The sequence below is a fragment of the Musa acuminata genome, chromosome BXJ3-1, assembly GCF_036884655.1.
Source record: "Musa acuminata AAA Group cultivar baxijiao chromosome BXJ3-1, Cavendish_Baxijiao_AAA, whole genome shotgun sequence".
Lineage (NCBI taxonomy): Eukaryota > Viridiplantae > Streptophyta > Magnoliopsida > Zingiberales > Musaceae > Musa > Musa acuminata.
In genome coordinates, this window is record NC_088349.1 from 1,314,759 (window position 1) to 1,330,584 (window position 15,826).

At 43.3% G+C, this 15,826-nt stretch overlaps 3 protein-coding genes across 3 annotated transcripts; 2 read left to right on the forward strand and 1 right to left on the reverse strand.

Moving 5' to 3' along the window:
- The first annotated feature begins 611 nt into the window (after positions 1-611).
- On the forward strand, positions 612-5,860 carry LOC135628161 (ER membrane protein complex subunit 8/9 homolog). Its single transcript, XM_065134687.1, has 5 exons — positions 612-909; positions 1,022-1,168; positions 1,276-1,335; positions 5,349-5,515; positions 5,629-5,860. The coding sequence occupies exons 1-5, from the start codon at positions 694-696 to the stop codon at positions 5,657-5,659; spliced, it is 621 nt and encodes a 206-aa protein (XP_064990759.1). The 5' UTR covers positions 612-693; the 3' UTR covers positions 5,660-5,860.
- A 695-nt stretch (positions 5,861-6,555) lies between these two features.
- LOC135628160 (protein LPA2-like) lies at positions 6,556-8,503 on the forward strand. The gene is made up of 2 exons (XM_065134686.1): positions 6,556-7,071; positions 8,244-8,503. The coding sequence occupies exons 1-2, from the start codon at positions 6,588-6,590 to the stop codon at positions 8,381-8,383; spliced, it is 624 nt and encodes a 207-aa protein (XP_064990758.1). The 5' UTR covers positions 6,556-6,587; the 3' UTR covers positions 8,384-8,503.
- A 2,911-nt stretch (positions 8,504-11,414) lies between these two features.
- On the reverse strand, positions 11,415-15,800 carry LOC135628158 (auxin response factor 6-like). Its single transcript, XM_065134684.1, has 12 exons — positions 15,179-15,800; positions 14,652-14,740; positions 14,498-14,593; positions 14,358-14,414; positions 14,123-14,272; positions 13,939-14,023; positions 13,153-13,243; positions 12,923-13,066; positions 12,705-12,827; positions 12,538-12,613; positions 12,315-12,462; positions 11,415-12,240 (listed from the first exon to the last, which is right to left on the reverse strand). The coding sequence occupies exons 1-12, from the start codon at positions 15,657-15,659 to the stop codon at positions 11,540-11,542; spliced, it is 2,241 nt and encodes a 746-aa protein (XP_064990756.1). The 5' UTR covers positions 15,660-15,800; the 3' UTR covers positions 11,415-11,539.
- Positions 15,801-15,826: the final 26 nt, after the last annotated feature.

Below are 15,826 nucleotides of genomic sequence, written 5' to 3' on the forward strand. Positions count from 1 at the left end.
ATATACATTCTTCAACATTTTAATTATGTGTGCTAATGTAATTTAATTATTGAGGAAATATAGGTAAATTTTTATTGATTTTATGTGACCTAAATAGGTCAATCGATCTGATGATCATCCATGCTTATTATTTATTTTATTTTACTTATTTCCTCACATCTCATGATCATCGTCAAATGCTCTTTGTTATCAATCATCATCCTCCGAACATCGATCGTCATCTTCTAACTTACGCTCCAACATCACTCATCGTCCCCTCGATATTAACATCCTTTCAGAAAAAAAGGAAAAGATGACAAAAGAGAAAAAAGAATACGAGAGAAAATATCTCTATTTATTTATAAAAAATAATATTTTAATATTTTAAAAAAATAGAATAATTAGGAGAGATTGTAAATAGTAATCTCTGTCTGTTAATAGGTAAGATAAAATAACCGTAAAGCGAGGCGGGTTAGACAAAGCCATCCGGAAAAATCCGAGTCACTTATCCTAATCGACCCACTCGAGCACAACCCGCAATTGACTTGGCTTGAGGTTAATCTGACCCGAGTTGACCGAACCCCAACCCAGCCCGATCAATCTTCCCAGATCTATTTATCGTTCTCCCGACATCTCTTCGTCGTCACAGCACGCGCTCGAGCCGGCGAGGTGTCGAAGAGAGCTACAGAGCGAGAGGGAGAGAGAGCGACGGAGATGGGGGCGGAGTGCTGTTACGAGGTATCCCAGATCGCCTACATAAAGCTCGTCCTCCACGCCCTCAAGCACCGTTCCTCCGCCGTCAACGGCCTCCTCCTCGGGCGCCTCCGCCAAGACGGAGGCGCCACCGCCACGGTCGAGATTGCCGACACCGTCCCCCTCTCCCACTCCCAGATCGGCCTCCTCCCCGCGCTCGAGCTCGCCCTCATCCAGGTACCCCGATCGCCACGGAACTACTGACTTCTCTCTCTATCTCTCTCTCTCTCTCTCTCATCTAGGGTTTGTTACATCCGTGATCTGGCCGGTTCGTGCCCGATTGGGGTAGATCGAGGAGCATTTTGAGGCACAGGGGTTGAGCGTGGTCGGTTACTACCACGCCAACGAGAGGCACGACGACGTGGAGCTCGGCAACGCCGCCAAGAAGATCGGGGATCATATCTTCCGTTACTTCCCTCGGGCCGCCGTTCTCCTGGCATGTCTCATACCCTATTTTTTATCCCTCTAAAGTTGTCCTTGGCTTTTTTTCTACTTTCCTCCTGGATGTTGATTGTTTTCAATGTTTTGATGTAAATGGCCCAGTTGGATAATAAGAAGCTGGAAAGGCTGCAATCATCGAAGGGCAGGGACCCTGTTGTGCAGGTAATCGCCCATTTATCTTCACCGTCTAGTATAGGTTTTATGAAATGATAATAATTGACTGTGTGAAGGTTTCTTGCTTTCCTCTATGATCTGTACTCGTGAATGTGTTATAAGATCATTGAATGTGACATTTACTATTACATCGGATTCAGATCCTCATCTTTGTGTCCATATCTGTTGCATATGCTATTTCAAGGACGAGTATTAGTACAAGAGTAAGGGTGAGGAGGGTTGGAATTATGAAAACAACCTCTTACTTATAGGGGTAATTCCAAGACTACATATTGGCAGGAGCCTCATGCATTGAGTTCGCCCATGTCACCTTTTTATTTATTGCCTTTTGGGGTCATATTCTTATTTATTATAAACAAATATAGCTGTATTATTGTCTGTTTAATATCCGTATAGTTACAAATATGTTTTCTTTCCAATATCTGAGCAGTATCTCATCATTTTTACCCCTAATTCCAGTTGCACCTCTAGCTGTAATGGTAGATTTATTGAGCATCTGCAATTTATCAGGGCAGAAGATGACACAAATAAGACAGCCCACAAGGATGGGAGTTATGTCAGTTCCTTGTTCTCAATTTCACTAATTGCCTAGATGATATCCCTCAAACATAAGGATGAGGTCACGAGAGTGACAAGCTGTATGTTTGATGTTATATTCCTGGATATGGGGCATGAGTTCCTGATTTTTGGAAATGGACTCTAATTTGTCTTCATCAATAATGTTCTGCTTATTTTTCCTTGGTGCATCAATCTGGAACCATGTTCCTCCAAATGCCTCAGGTGTATGTTGTGTGGTGTTATTGCTAGGTAGCTTGCCTTACTCTGCATAGATTATAGTCTATTGGGTGGGCTTGAGCAATCTTTTCTTGCCTAATAGGCTTGGTTGGACCTAAAAAGTAAAACCAAATTGTTTAATGCGTTTATCTCTAAGCCAGGGTTAAATGTTACAATATAATTAACTAGATATTGTAGTTGTTAGATCATATCTTGGTTGTTCGAGCTGGAAGTTGATTCGGATTCAACCTTGTTCTTCTTCAAGCTGATTTCAAAGTGAAACTCTTCGAGTCGAACATTTGAATATTGTAAAACGATGTCGAGAGGATTCTTCACAAGGCCTCTTCGATGCCTAAGTTAGTAATATAGTTGGACAAGTCGGGCTAAAATTGACTTTTGTGTGTAAATGTACTTGTGCGCCCCCTTTTTATGGTGGGCATTTGAGACCATTACGCCCACCCATTATGCGGTTTGTGTAGTAATGGGGGCGCCATAATTGCCATTCACCAGCGTTGGACTGTTACACCCTACTATTAGAACCATTACACCTGCCTACTAGCATCGTTCCACTTGCCTATTATGCTCTCTATGCAATTATAGGAGCACGAAGGTCGGCCATAACTATTCTCCAATTGGCATCTACTAGACGTAGCTATGTAATGCTAACGTGGTGACGAATGGTGGTCTAGGTGGCTTGGCCATGGCGACTATGCGGGGCTAACACGTGGATCTTGTCAGTCGTACATAGGGAGTCGTTATGTCTTTTATGTGGAACCAAGGTCTCAAAAAATAGAGCTAATAGGTCGATATGTGATGCTAATAGGTCAACCACACCATTCGTACCATAACCCCTGCCCCCAACTTCCCGAGCCGGAGAGTATAGCAGAAACTGATCGAGAAGTATTGTTTGGTCGATCTCTGTTGTCGACGTTACAAGCAATAGAATGGCCAACATAACGAGTGCTGACATGGTATATCGTGGTTTGACACTATTACCAAATATGATGGCGCACAATGGGCCGACACGGCCAGGTGTGCTTGTGCATAAAGGGCCAACATGGCCAGGTGCGGTGGCATAGAGGGCCGATAAGGTTGGACGCAGCAGCGCACAAAGGGCAAATAAGGTCAGGCTAAGCGGCGCACAAAGGGTCAGTAAGGTTGGGTGCAGTGGCGCGAAGGGTTGGTAAAGCCGAGCGTGGTGACACACAAAAAGGCCGGTAAGGTTGAGTGTGGTGGCGTAGAGGGCTAGTAAAGTCGAGCGGTGGCGCACAAAGGGCCGGTAAGATCGGGTGCGGTGACGTAGAGGGCTGGTAAGGCTGGGCATGATGGCGCATAGAGAGTCGATAACCGGGTGTGGTGGTGTAGAGGGTCAGTAAGGCCGGGCGCAATGACGCACAAAGGGTAAGGTCGGATGCGGTGGCACAGAGGGCCCATCCACATAAAGGACACGACTTCCCGTGTATTACTGGCAAGATCCATGTGTCCAATCGATGAGCCTCGCGTAGTCGCCATGGCTAAGCCACCTAGACCACTATTCGTCACCACTTCAGTATTACGTAGTTGCATCCAGTAGACGCCAACTAGAGATTGGTTATGGTCGACCTTCGCGCTCCCATAACTACACAGAGAGTGTGATAGGCAAGTGTAATGGTCCAACGCTAGTGGATGGTGGTTATTACATCCCCATTATTTCATGAACCTCATAATGGGCGGGCGTAACAATGTCGAATGCCCACTATAAAAAGGGGGTGCACAGGTACGTTTACACACAAGATAATTTTAGTCCGACTTGTTCGACCAGATTACTGACTTAGGTACTGGAGGGGCCTTGTTGGGAACGCCTCCGATGCCGTTTTGCAAGATTCAGATGTCCAACTCAAAGAGTTTCACTTTGAGACTGGTTCGAAGAAGAACAAGGTTGGATTTGAATCAGCTTCCAGCTTTGACAACCAAAATATGCTTTAACAATTGTAACGGCATAGTGTGTTGTTAGAATATAGGTTTGAACCTACTAAAAAGCTGAGTAGAGTTCAAGACCCAGAACCGACCAAGGATTTATTGTGGCTAGGCTTGTGTTCACATTTGTAGGTGTATATCAGTGTGTGTTAGGCTTTGCCTCAAGCCTTACTATACTATTTTATTCTTATACATAGGGCTGTCCTGGTCCTTGCGGACCAGAACAAAACTGCACATACTTTTGTCATTGATATGCCATGTGAGCATTCTTTATATTTTTGTTGCAATGAAAAGGATTTACTGGTTTTTTCTGTTGAGATGGGTCTAAGCATTTAACACTATAGTTTAGGTGGAATGTCACAGTGATCTCAGTTCCTTTCTAATAAGTTGGATTCCTGATTCTTCAGTTTCACAAGCGCTCAGATCGATTAGGATGAACAGTATCAGTACCTGTCATTTGTTGATGAAGTTTATCTGATGGCCTTACCGTTTGGGTTTGGGAACACACCTTTTCTATTATGGGGCAAGCTACTATTCTTGTCCCTTCAAGGAATGAAGTTTGTATGTTTCTCCATTGAAAAGTTAAAAAAAATATGTATCTCCTTCTAAATTTCAAAGATCGTCAATTGATTTTCCTTATGGGTATATATGATTTGATCGGAAGAGAGATATTTATGATTGTTTTTTATGTTTTAGAGGGAAATTACATACAAATTTCAAGTTTCAGAAAGTGAGAGCTACATACAGTTTTAATTTTCATTCCATATATTTGATTACAAGATATTTTGCACTGTGCATATTTTGTATTGCCAGCAGAAATGTTTATGCAGCAAATGGGTTATTTGTACTAGATAGCTGCATGTGGACCAAACGTTACTTTTTTTAGTTGAATGGACAAAATTTTTTGATGAGGGAGGGTGACGAAGCCATCACGTGGGGCCAAGTGTTTTATAACAGTAGGTCAGTAGCAATATACCACATGCATCACTACAGTGTGACCTGTTTATGCATGTATGCTGTCTTCGTATACATCCATTTAGTAACAACAGTGGAGATGATTAGGATTATGTTTATATTATTTATTTATTCTTCATGATGAATATAACTTAGTAGAATGATCCTTCATGGCAATTAACTTGGCAGTATAGACTCTTCAGATCAGTGCAGCCATGGACTCCTGACTATATTCTCAAACTGGACTGATTATGTACCAATTGTACTGAAGTTAACACTTCCTAATTCTTCATTGCTAACTATCATCTTATATGCAGCTATACACAAGGGATTCATCAAAAAGTTGGCGTCAGACTGGATCAGATGGAAGTAACCAGTTGACTTTGAAAGAGCCAGCAGCTAATGTAGTGTTATTAGATTATATTTCCTCTGAAAAATGGCAAGAAATAGTTGACTTTGATGATCATCTTGATGATATTAGCAAGTAAGATTATCATTTTGTCAGGTTCTGCATTCCATTTCGTTTTAGTAATTTTACTTTTGTTTCTAAGGTACAACATACTCAGCCTAAAATTATCTGCATTTAATGTTTTGCAGGGACTGGCTGAATCCGGGCTTGTTCAATTAATTCGGGTGGTTATTTATTACTTATTTGTTATCTTTAGACATACCACCAGCATCAATTTTCATAAAGTAAATTTTTGTTTGCTAATCTTCCCCCCAAAAAAATTGGTTCCTGCTGTTGAGACATGTATGCGTGCTCTGCTTTACGCACAAAGAACTGCTTTTACTAAACTAGCTCGAGTGCCATGACCGTCATGTCTTCATATGGGACACTGTTGCTGTTGAAACCTTGGTAATTTTTGCATGTGATGGACATTTTACTTGCTTCTTCTCCAAGGACTGACTGTAGTCTTCTAGTAGTTGGTACTCAGATCGAAGAAATGGAAACTAGAAACAGGCTTCTCTATCTAATCGCACATTTGCAAACCCACTGATGTCCCTGTGACCTGTGCTTCATTTCTGCCACATTAGGTTGTCGAACTAGATTAACCTATGTTCACTTTGTTCGTTCAGTTGTTATTCTGGCATTCTGTGCTGTCCTTTTTTGATGGTGAAATGCTTTCTTAGGTGTTTATTCTGGTAACCTTCTGTTTATTGTGGATGGATATGCCTCGTCCATTGCCAAAATTGCAATTAGTAGTAACCTGTAAGTGTCCGTGCAGTCTTCAGATATCATTTTTTTGTGATCGGATTTGTGCATTAACCTTCTTTGAACCCATAGCGATAAAATTTCCAAGCATTAGAAACTAGCGAGCTTTAAGGCTTACAGATGCCAACAATAACGTAAATTACATATTAAAATCGACATGATTGGGCTTAATGGTGGGTACGGATAGCTTGAGTCGGCCTACTAAGGGCCCAATTAGGAAGGTTGACCAAACAGACCCTACCTCACCAGTACTTGCAATCCGCACGTGCCGACCGTGTGCTGCAAAGTGTTGTGGACGCCGATAAGTTCGATGGCCGATAGGATCACAAAGACAAGGTGGGAAATGGCGTCGCTACTTCGTCTCCGAAACCACCATCACTGCCATTCTCGCCTTCGTCCTCCACCTCTTCTTCCGCACCACCACCGCCGCCTCAGGAGATGTGTCCTCCTCCTTCCTCGCCCCTACCACCTCCGAGGATCCTCTCTTATCGCCCGAGCAGAGCTGCCACCTCGAGAAGCCGGAACCGGGCAGAGCGCCGGCGAAGCACCTCTGCCCGTCTCTTCTCCGCCGCCTCCATCTCCTACACCTACAAAGCCCGAAGGAAAAGGGATCGGATTCGGTGGATCGCCGGCTTCCGAATCGAAGAAGAGGAAGAAGAAGGGCTCGGTTGTTCGACGCTCTCCCATAGACAGGAGCTCTCTCGTGTATTCGGCGAGTAAAGAGGACCAGTCGCAGCAGCCGGCTGTGAACGAGAGTGCCTTCCTTCTCACTTGGTTGGGCCTGGGCGTGATCATCCTCGTTGAGGGCCTCGGGTTGGCTGCGGCAGGTACTTCGCTGTGGCTTCTGCTCACGTTGTTGCTCCTTAAGCAGTTCTTTCTAGCCCTTTTTGTGCTTAAGTAGTCAATGAATAACAAATGCTACAAGTCTAAGATCTGGTGATTCTTTTGCTCTTTCTTCCTCTGAAACTATCTGATATTACAACTGATAAATTGGATTTTTGTGAGGTTTAGTTTTGATTCATAAATGAATTAATGGAAAAATTGGAGGAAAAAATTGAATAAAGGACCCGAATTAGTTGTTCCAAGAAAAGTAATATGTTGATGGAATAGTTGACCTATTAGTTTTGTTGAGCTTGAATCACTAATCTCATTCTTATAAACCAATCCAAATCTCCTAGACTGATCCAAGGTATTATAAAAATTCTGTTAACATCGGATTCATTCTCTATGGCCCTGGTGAAAGTGGAGTTTGAATGTCCATTTAAGCCTTTATTTGATGGCAAGTTTCCAATCGCATTATTTGATTGTTCATCTACCACAGCCATTATTTCTTGGTCTATCTGTAGCTACAAGACTTGAGGGACTAATGATTCTCTACGGCCTCTGCATGGAAAGTTTAAAATGTTTGAGATTTAAGCTGTGGAAGATGCTTTAGTCTTTATAGTTGTTGACCTATTAATGACCCTTCTTGTTATTGCCAGAACTAATTGTGAATTAATCATCTGTTAGTAAGCCAAGCAAGAGAGCTTAAAACGATACATACTCTTAATTACTGGTTATCATCACACTATCTCCTGTGGATGTCACTTGCAACCTAACTCATGGACAGTTCTTTTTCACTAGGCCATATATGGTATCTCTGATCTCTCTACTGAAGATGATCACTCCATCCATCTTGGTTGGTGCATAATGAGTCAACTTCCGATAATTCTTGGACAAGTTATGATTCCTTATCAGATCATATCCAACTACATTAATTTTCTTGTACAGGGCATGCTGGGACCATTATGAAATGTTCAGCGTTGCATTTGTGCTTAGCACTGAAATTTCTTGGTCAATTGGCATTAATTAAGTTCCTACCTTCCGTCCTAAAATAAAAGTTAGCTACATCTTTAATTTTTGTTATATTATCTCTACTTCATCTTCTCCATAGCTTGTAAAGCTCAATAAGAAATACTTGGATTGATTCCACATTGACCTTTGCTTGTCTCTCGTGCAGGCTTCTTGCCAGAGGAGTGGGATAGCTTTTTTGTGAAATATATTTATCCTTCCTTCACTCCAACAGTCCTCTTGTTTCTTGGTGGTACCGTTGCTTATGGGGTCTTCAAGTACTTTCAGGCTGAGAAAATGAAGAGCTAAGTGGAGAACAAATGGTAAAACCAGGGAGTTGTTCTGTCGTTGTATCATACGAGTCATTTGTGATTATTACATCTGATCTTGTTGGTTAATTTTGTTGCAATGTATTTTAGTCAATGTCCACAGGTGTTCAAACTCCTTTTTCATATGAGCAAAGGAGCTAACAGAGAGTGGCTTAAGATGGGTGGATCACTGCCAGGGCCTACCCCTCAGTGTTTTAAGGATGGTGCAATACATTGAGGCATTTGTCATGTCATATAGCACCATTAGCACAAAGTAAGCTGCTACATGTTTCATCTGGTTTGCGCCCCCATCAAACACCTCTTAGGTTGGTAGCCAAAGGCTCACAGGGATTTGCTCATCTTGGATTGCCTAGATAAATAAGGATTTGGTCGGGGCGAAGTCAGTTAAATCTCCCCAGTAGCAATATAAAATTCTCAACACATGTTCTTGAGGTGTTGGTCCATCTACTACAGCTTTGTTCTAAGGGTGTACTCTGGTAGAGTCAATGGATTGGGCCTCTGACTCAGGTATCGTTGATTGTGGACGATGTAGTTTGCTGAACTCGACTGTGGGAAATGGCAACATTCCATTCGTCAAGTGGTCGCCTATCGATCATAGATGCTTTGAGGTGATAGGTGTCGGGGTTGGTCAAGGCACCTCGATAGGTGTTCGAGGAGCAGTTGGTTGTTGTACGGTTGGTGTTGCTACCGACTGAGCTAGCTAGGGGAGGAGGGAGATGATAAATTACATCATCTCAATGAATGTCTGAACCTACTTAGTGAGGTTTCAGAAGACCTTGATCAAGACCACCATATGGGTTGGGGTCCCTATGGTAGAGAGAAATCGGGGTCGTTGAACAACTGTCAATACAATATTGGGGTTTGCAACGAGATGGAAGTGCCAAGGGATGTCATTGTCGACGGTGGAGCGTCCAAGCGCTCATTGAGTCGATGGAGTGATGTTCTTGTAACATGAGCCTTCCTTTGAGTACCAAAATGATGTTGCGGATCTCGTTTATGTCCAGATCAACTTGGCTCAGTTTGGATCTACATGCGCATGAAGTCGGACTTGGTTAAACGAAAGGTTCGAGCATTCGTTTAGTTGCCAACTTGTATGAAGAATGAGGTCTAGTAAAGTCCTCGACGAGATCCCTCCGAAGCTCTAGTTAATTTCGAGATAGAAAGTGAGAGTTTTGAGTAAACAATAACATAACTCAATCGTTGTGGCATATGGGTTTTTTTATACGGGGCTTGACCCAAGGGAATATTATGTGGTATGAGCAAAATAATTCTTCTGAGATTTTATATTGAACTGATATCTATGTGGCTTAATTGTTGACTGGGTTTGTTTCCACCTACTAATTTACTGTCACGTGTTGAGCAGAGATTGAGGATAAATATTTTTCATATCAGTATTGGTATCAAAATTGGTATTAATACAAGGTATTGGTAATGGTATATTGAATGATAATGGTATTGATATTTGTATGGGAAATTATTGATAATTATAATGAAATTTGTAATGCTGTTAGTAATGGTAATGATATTGGCAACGATAATGGTATCGTTAATGGCTATGATATTGATATTGGTGATAGTATTGGTGTTGGTAAAGATAATAATAATGTTAATGCTATTGGTATTTGTATTGTATCAGCACTAGCACTGGTATTCGTATTGATATTTGATATTGGCAAAGGTCTTAGTATAAGTACTAATATTATATTGGTAATGATGTTCATAATGGTGTTGATGTTGGTATTGGTAATAGTAATTGTGATGATATTGGGGGATAATTACATACTACTATTTTAAAGAGTAGCATTCCGATTCTTATACTTACAAAAGTGAAATATTTAATTTTAAATATACTTACATCGTTAATTTTGTCGACGAAAAAAATGTCAAGTGCAAATGGTAATGATAAAAACATAATTTATTATTTTTTAAATTATTAATTTTATATAAACTTTTTGCTTTGATCGATTTTCTCTTCTTCTCCTCTTTCGAACCTTTGCTTGTCGTTCGTTGCACCTGCTTTTGATCGTACTTGCCTGTCGCGATTGAGGGCATAGAGGGAAGTTTTACGTAGAAATGGTTTCATTTTTTTCACGACTCTTGCAGTAGTAGAGACGTAACAAGTTTCACTACGACGACGAGATAAGACGACAAACAAACAGGTTGAAAAGAGGTAAAGTCTTTTCTGCTATCCCTGTGAATGACAAGCGAAGCTTCTCAAGGAAAGACCGAAGTTGAGATAATGTGCATATACTTCAAACTTCAGCTGCTACAAATGATTCCTATGACTATTTTGTTTTAGTAAGAATCCATTTCTATGTCTTAATCTCTACTAGTTGTGATCATCAACTCACTAATGCTGGCTGAAATTGAGAAATCTAATGAAGAAAGTTTTGAGTCTTACAAGAACATGGATGAGAACATTTGGATCTTAAGCCTAACCTTGTAAAGTAGGTAGCGGTATACAAATCAATCAGTGTGTCCAAGTCCCACTAACTCTATGATCTTTGGAAGCTGCAAGCACGAAACATTTTTGTATCAATTTGATTGAATACAAAAAAGACATCATCAGCATTTCTATCACAATTGCTCAAAACAACACAAATGTGGCATTTACCAAAATCGGTAGGTGAGATAGTGTGGCAAGCGACAGGCGAGTAGGTTCGAAAGAGGAGGAAAAAAAATCGATTACAGTGAAAAGTTTATATAAAATTACATTTTTATCTTTTTTGTACGTAACAACACGTGTAATTTTTTTCGTCGAAGAAGTTAATGATGAAAGGATAATCGAGATTAAATATTTTACTTTCGTAAGTGTAGAAATCTCGATACTACTTTTTTTAAAGTATAAGGACTGAGATACTAATCATAATTAACTATACGGGGAATATGTAATTACCTTTGATATTGTTAATGAAGAGCGCGACCATCTGCTATCGCTACAACGGAGAAAGCATCTTAGATTAACATGATGACACAAATCAAAGGCATCAGTCGTCGACGTACTACTGTCAATACAACTCTCCGGAGGGAACATTATCCTTTGTTTCATGTTCGATCTGACGTACTAAATATGGATTACGAAGATTGCCACCGGCATGCATACGATGGATCATATGCAAATCAATGGTTTGAGAATCTAAAAGAAGAATCTTTCGTTATTTCTGGTGATAAGTTCGCCGCCAACAGAGTCACGGTGGATGCAAACCTCAAGAGGCGGAAGAGACTCCAAGGAGGAGTGAAAGGAAGGGTGCAGCGAAAGGATATCCTCCGAGGTGAGATCGATAGGGTAGGTAAGAGAGTAGGCAGGAAGAGTGGCATCAGTTGAGTTGTGCAAGATGGTGTAGGTATCATAGGGTGATTGCAGTGGCGGAATACTAGGGCTGAAGTCAGCATATCCAACTGGAGGAGGAGGAGGAGGAAGAAGAAGAGACTGGACCGGAGGAGCCACTGCGGCGGTGGTGGCCGCCGACCGCTGTTGTGCTTGTTGATGCAGGATCTGCTCCAGATTCAGCTGAGCGATCTGAAGAAAGGCTGGTGGAGGTGGAGGTTGAGGTGGACCACCATGATCCAGACTCTGACCTAGCGGTGTTGGAGTCTGCTGCGGTTGCAGCGTTGCAGCTGATGCCTGCTTTGCGGCATCGGTAACCCTCTTCTCCAGGAGCCCAGATGCCGCCGTCATCGGCCACATCTCCGCTTGCAGCATCGGAGCATCGAACCTCGGCTGCATCCACGGTGCAGCAGCGCTGCTATGAGCATTCAGTGATAGAAACCCTAGGTTTCCACCGTTCTGGAAGCACATCAGCGGTGAAGCCAAATCCACGTTATCGTCATCTTCACCTAAACATTTGGAGCTCACAGGAAGATGAACACATCACACACAAAGCAAGTGATGACGAAGTAGATGATGTTACCATGGTGGCAGGGGACTCCAGTAGGCCACGAGTGCTTCATCCCCAAAGGAAAAGGAGATGGATACATCGGAAAGGTCGGCAGCGGCTCGATCTCCCATGGTGACACCCTGAACTGCCTCTCTCCAACTGCGTGCTCGTCCCAACTCACCTGCCTCCGTGCACAAGAAGTCACTGAGACAACAACACGCGCACGCAGAGAAGCACAGCTAAAGAGACTCGTTACCTTCACGGAGCGCCAGTGCGAGTTGGGCCAACGCACAGGGTCGAGATCACCGATCCCTATAATCTTTCCCATGTATCTACCACCAACAAAGAAGTGAGCAACCTTCATGAGTCGAAATCTTACATGATGTTGGACCGAAGAGTTTGAGGGAACGAGCTCGGACATACCGTCGAACACTTGACTCTGACGTCTCGAAGAGCATCCGGAAGCGCATGCCCACCAGCAAACGCGTGCGGAGGACTGCTTTGACGTACTTAGACAGTGGGATGACGAACTCAGATGGGCTCGCCCTGCAAGAATGCCATGAAACATCAGTCTCTCTCTCTCTATCTCTCTCTCTTTGAGGAATCGGAACGAACACTTTGAGTGAAGCCCCACATTTCACCTTGGGAAATAAGATAGGGTGAACGAGCTATTCGTGGCAACGGCATGAGCAGCGACGAGGCCTACGTGCACGGCGTCGGCGGAAGCAACTCGCTGCGGACTCTGAGCGCGCCGAACTCCCAGGAGCAACTCACTGTAGCCGTACCTGTTGAAAGAAAGCCAGTGAGATCGAAGAAGAAGCCGAAGCCGAGTTGACAGTGGCAGACGAGTCGTAGGTGCAGTAATGTATACCAGATAAAGATCACAGAGTCTCCTGCGACCAGTCTCTTTGCGTTCACGAAGAGAGTCCATCCTATGGTGAGGAGATGCCTCTTTGGCTGGCCTGTATCAGGAGAAACACCATCCCCTCCTTACACGTACTTTAGCATGTAATATGAGTACATGTAAATTGATCCATGAAGGGAGATTATACTTCATATGAACCAAAAACATGACTTTGTTCAACCCACCTTATGAATGATCAAGACACATTGAAACCCATCAGAAATGTAAGAACATCAATGCACAAATTTGTAAGTATATCTTGAGAAGGGATATGTTTCTAGAAAGATATTATATATATTTGGTTTGAAAGTATGGTACATAAAAAAATCATGACGCATGAAAAATGGTGTATTTTCTATCAATGCAAGATCTAAAGAGCATCCATGTACAATAATCTTACCTCTTTGTCATCACACAATCTCAATCTTTCCTTTCTTATTTTTCTATCAAATTGGGTTGAGTTCTTCTCAATCTCTCCTTTCTTATTTTTCCACCAAAATGAGTTTGAGTTATAATAAAAAAAGCTTTTCCTCCCAAGAAAACAAAAAAAGGGACCACCAAACTCTTCTCTTTCTTTTGTCAAAGGACAAGAGAGGTGGTGTTACTGTATCATTTCTCACATGAACATAAAGAAGATGATGCTTTAAGTTTAGTAGCAAAGCAATTCAATTCCTGTTTAACCAAGAACATAAGATTGTTCCGACTAGCCTCTGAGAGTTGGGATCAATGCCATGCTGCAGAAGGGAAATGTACCTCGAAAGGTGTGCCGAAACTTCCATTCATTGCCATGGAGGTCCTTGGCGATCAGCTCCTGCACAGGGGGGTCCCGTGAGAAATCCTGCAAGAAGAACAGCACAGGTAAAAGAGAATGAATGGAGCTGCTCATCCCATCCCCTCGAAACAAATGCTGAACATATTATATATATTATATATATACCAATGGAGGGAACACTTTCTCTGCGGCTCGACGGGGAATGGAGCAGCAACCGTGCGTGCTGGTGTCGCTTGCCGTCAATGTCTTGCGGAAGTAATTGGTCGGATGTTTGCTTCGCGTGCCCAGTTCAGTAGGCAGATGAAGGTCGTTTTGCTTCACATTACAAATCATGGAAACTTCTCCATCAAATGCACGTATATACAATGTTGGAATAGAGTGCAGAGATGGAGTTCATTACTGGACTTAGGGCTTGCAGTGTCATCTGGGCATATACTTCGTCTGTCTCTTCATCCGCCTGTGGATAGAGAGAACAAGCGTTCGTGTTCGCGGGTGTGCACATGATCGATCAATCACGAGATAAGTCTGGGACGAACTTACAAGCATGGTAACATTATGCAGCTGACACACCAGGTGAGGAGGCAAGCTCGGGAAGCTGGGGAGGGAACCGGTCACCCTGTTGGTTGATGCAGCCACCTGCGGAGACGACCTAAGTGGCAGCTCAAATGCTCAAAGCAAATGGATTAGAGCTTACCAGCTCGCTGTGGCCCTGCGGAAAGTACACCACCCGACTTCCAACAGGAGGCAACGACACCAGCGGTCCAGCGCAGGCATGCCACAACTCTGAATTCAGACGCAACGCTCATCACGAGAAGCAACATGAGAGAAATGGGAGATTGCAAATCGAGCCTTAATCATGTTCGTAAGGCATTGGCTCGTCAGGTAGACTCGAGATAAGTGAAGAATTTGCAGGAACGAATAATATAGTTTGGAGTATTGGCTGTTATCCTGACATCAACGAGCTGCAGGTTCCAACATAAGACAGGTGGAGATTCTTCTAAGATGCCTGCACCGCAGAAGAATGGCTGGTGAGCCAAGACTCTGCGGCCGGTTCTTGCAACGAGCAAGCAAAGTTTCATGGATTTGGAAGGACAAGCAAAAGGAGAAGCTGGACAGAGGGGAACTCGAACACGGTTATGGAAAGTTGGAGATTAGAGAACCGATGGGATGCGGTTTGAGTTGGAATAAATCGTTGAGCTGAACAGACTAAGAAAAGCTCACCTTCCTCCTGCAGACGGCCGAGACCGGACGATGAGAGCCTCATCCTTTTGTCTCCACAAGAGAGATTACAGCAATTGGGATTCTCGGAGTCGATTTCACGGAGATCATCACCGGACTCGGAAGCTACGGGAGCGAGCAGGGAGTTAAAACCGGCTTCGAGGGTGCACCGCCTGGCTCCCATTCGTCCCCCCCGGAGAGTTAATGCACCCGCACCACCACCTTCTCTTCTCTCTGCACAGGAAAAGCTACCTTCTATTTCACGTAGGATTCGCTGCAGTCTCACTGTGGGCAGGGAATGTCGCATACGTGTAAAGAGCAGTTCTTTTCTTACAACCCTTACCCGTTTCGGCGCCCTCACCTGAACGGGCAAGTAGGCGACTGCAGGGAAACAGGGGTCCCCCGGCGGGACCCATCCGTGACTAATTTCGGCAGGTGGAGACGGTAACGGGACCTGCCACATCGATTTTAGGGTTCTTGTCATTGTGGTGTGCCCATCAGTGCAGCAAACTCTTTTGTGAGATACTTATTGATGGCGGTTAGGTGCTGCTGCTTTGGATGGTTACTGGGAAGATGGGCTACAGAGAAGATCTAGCAACTGTAGTTTGCCCGGATTCCTGACTCCCACCCCGACGCTCTCGACTGGTCTGG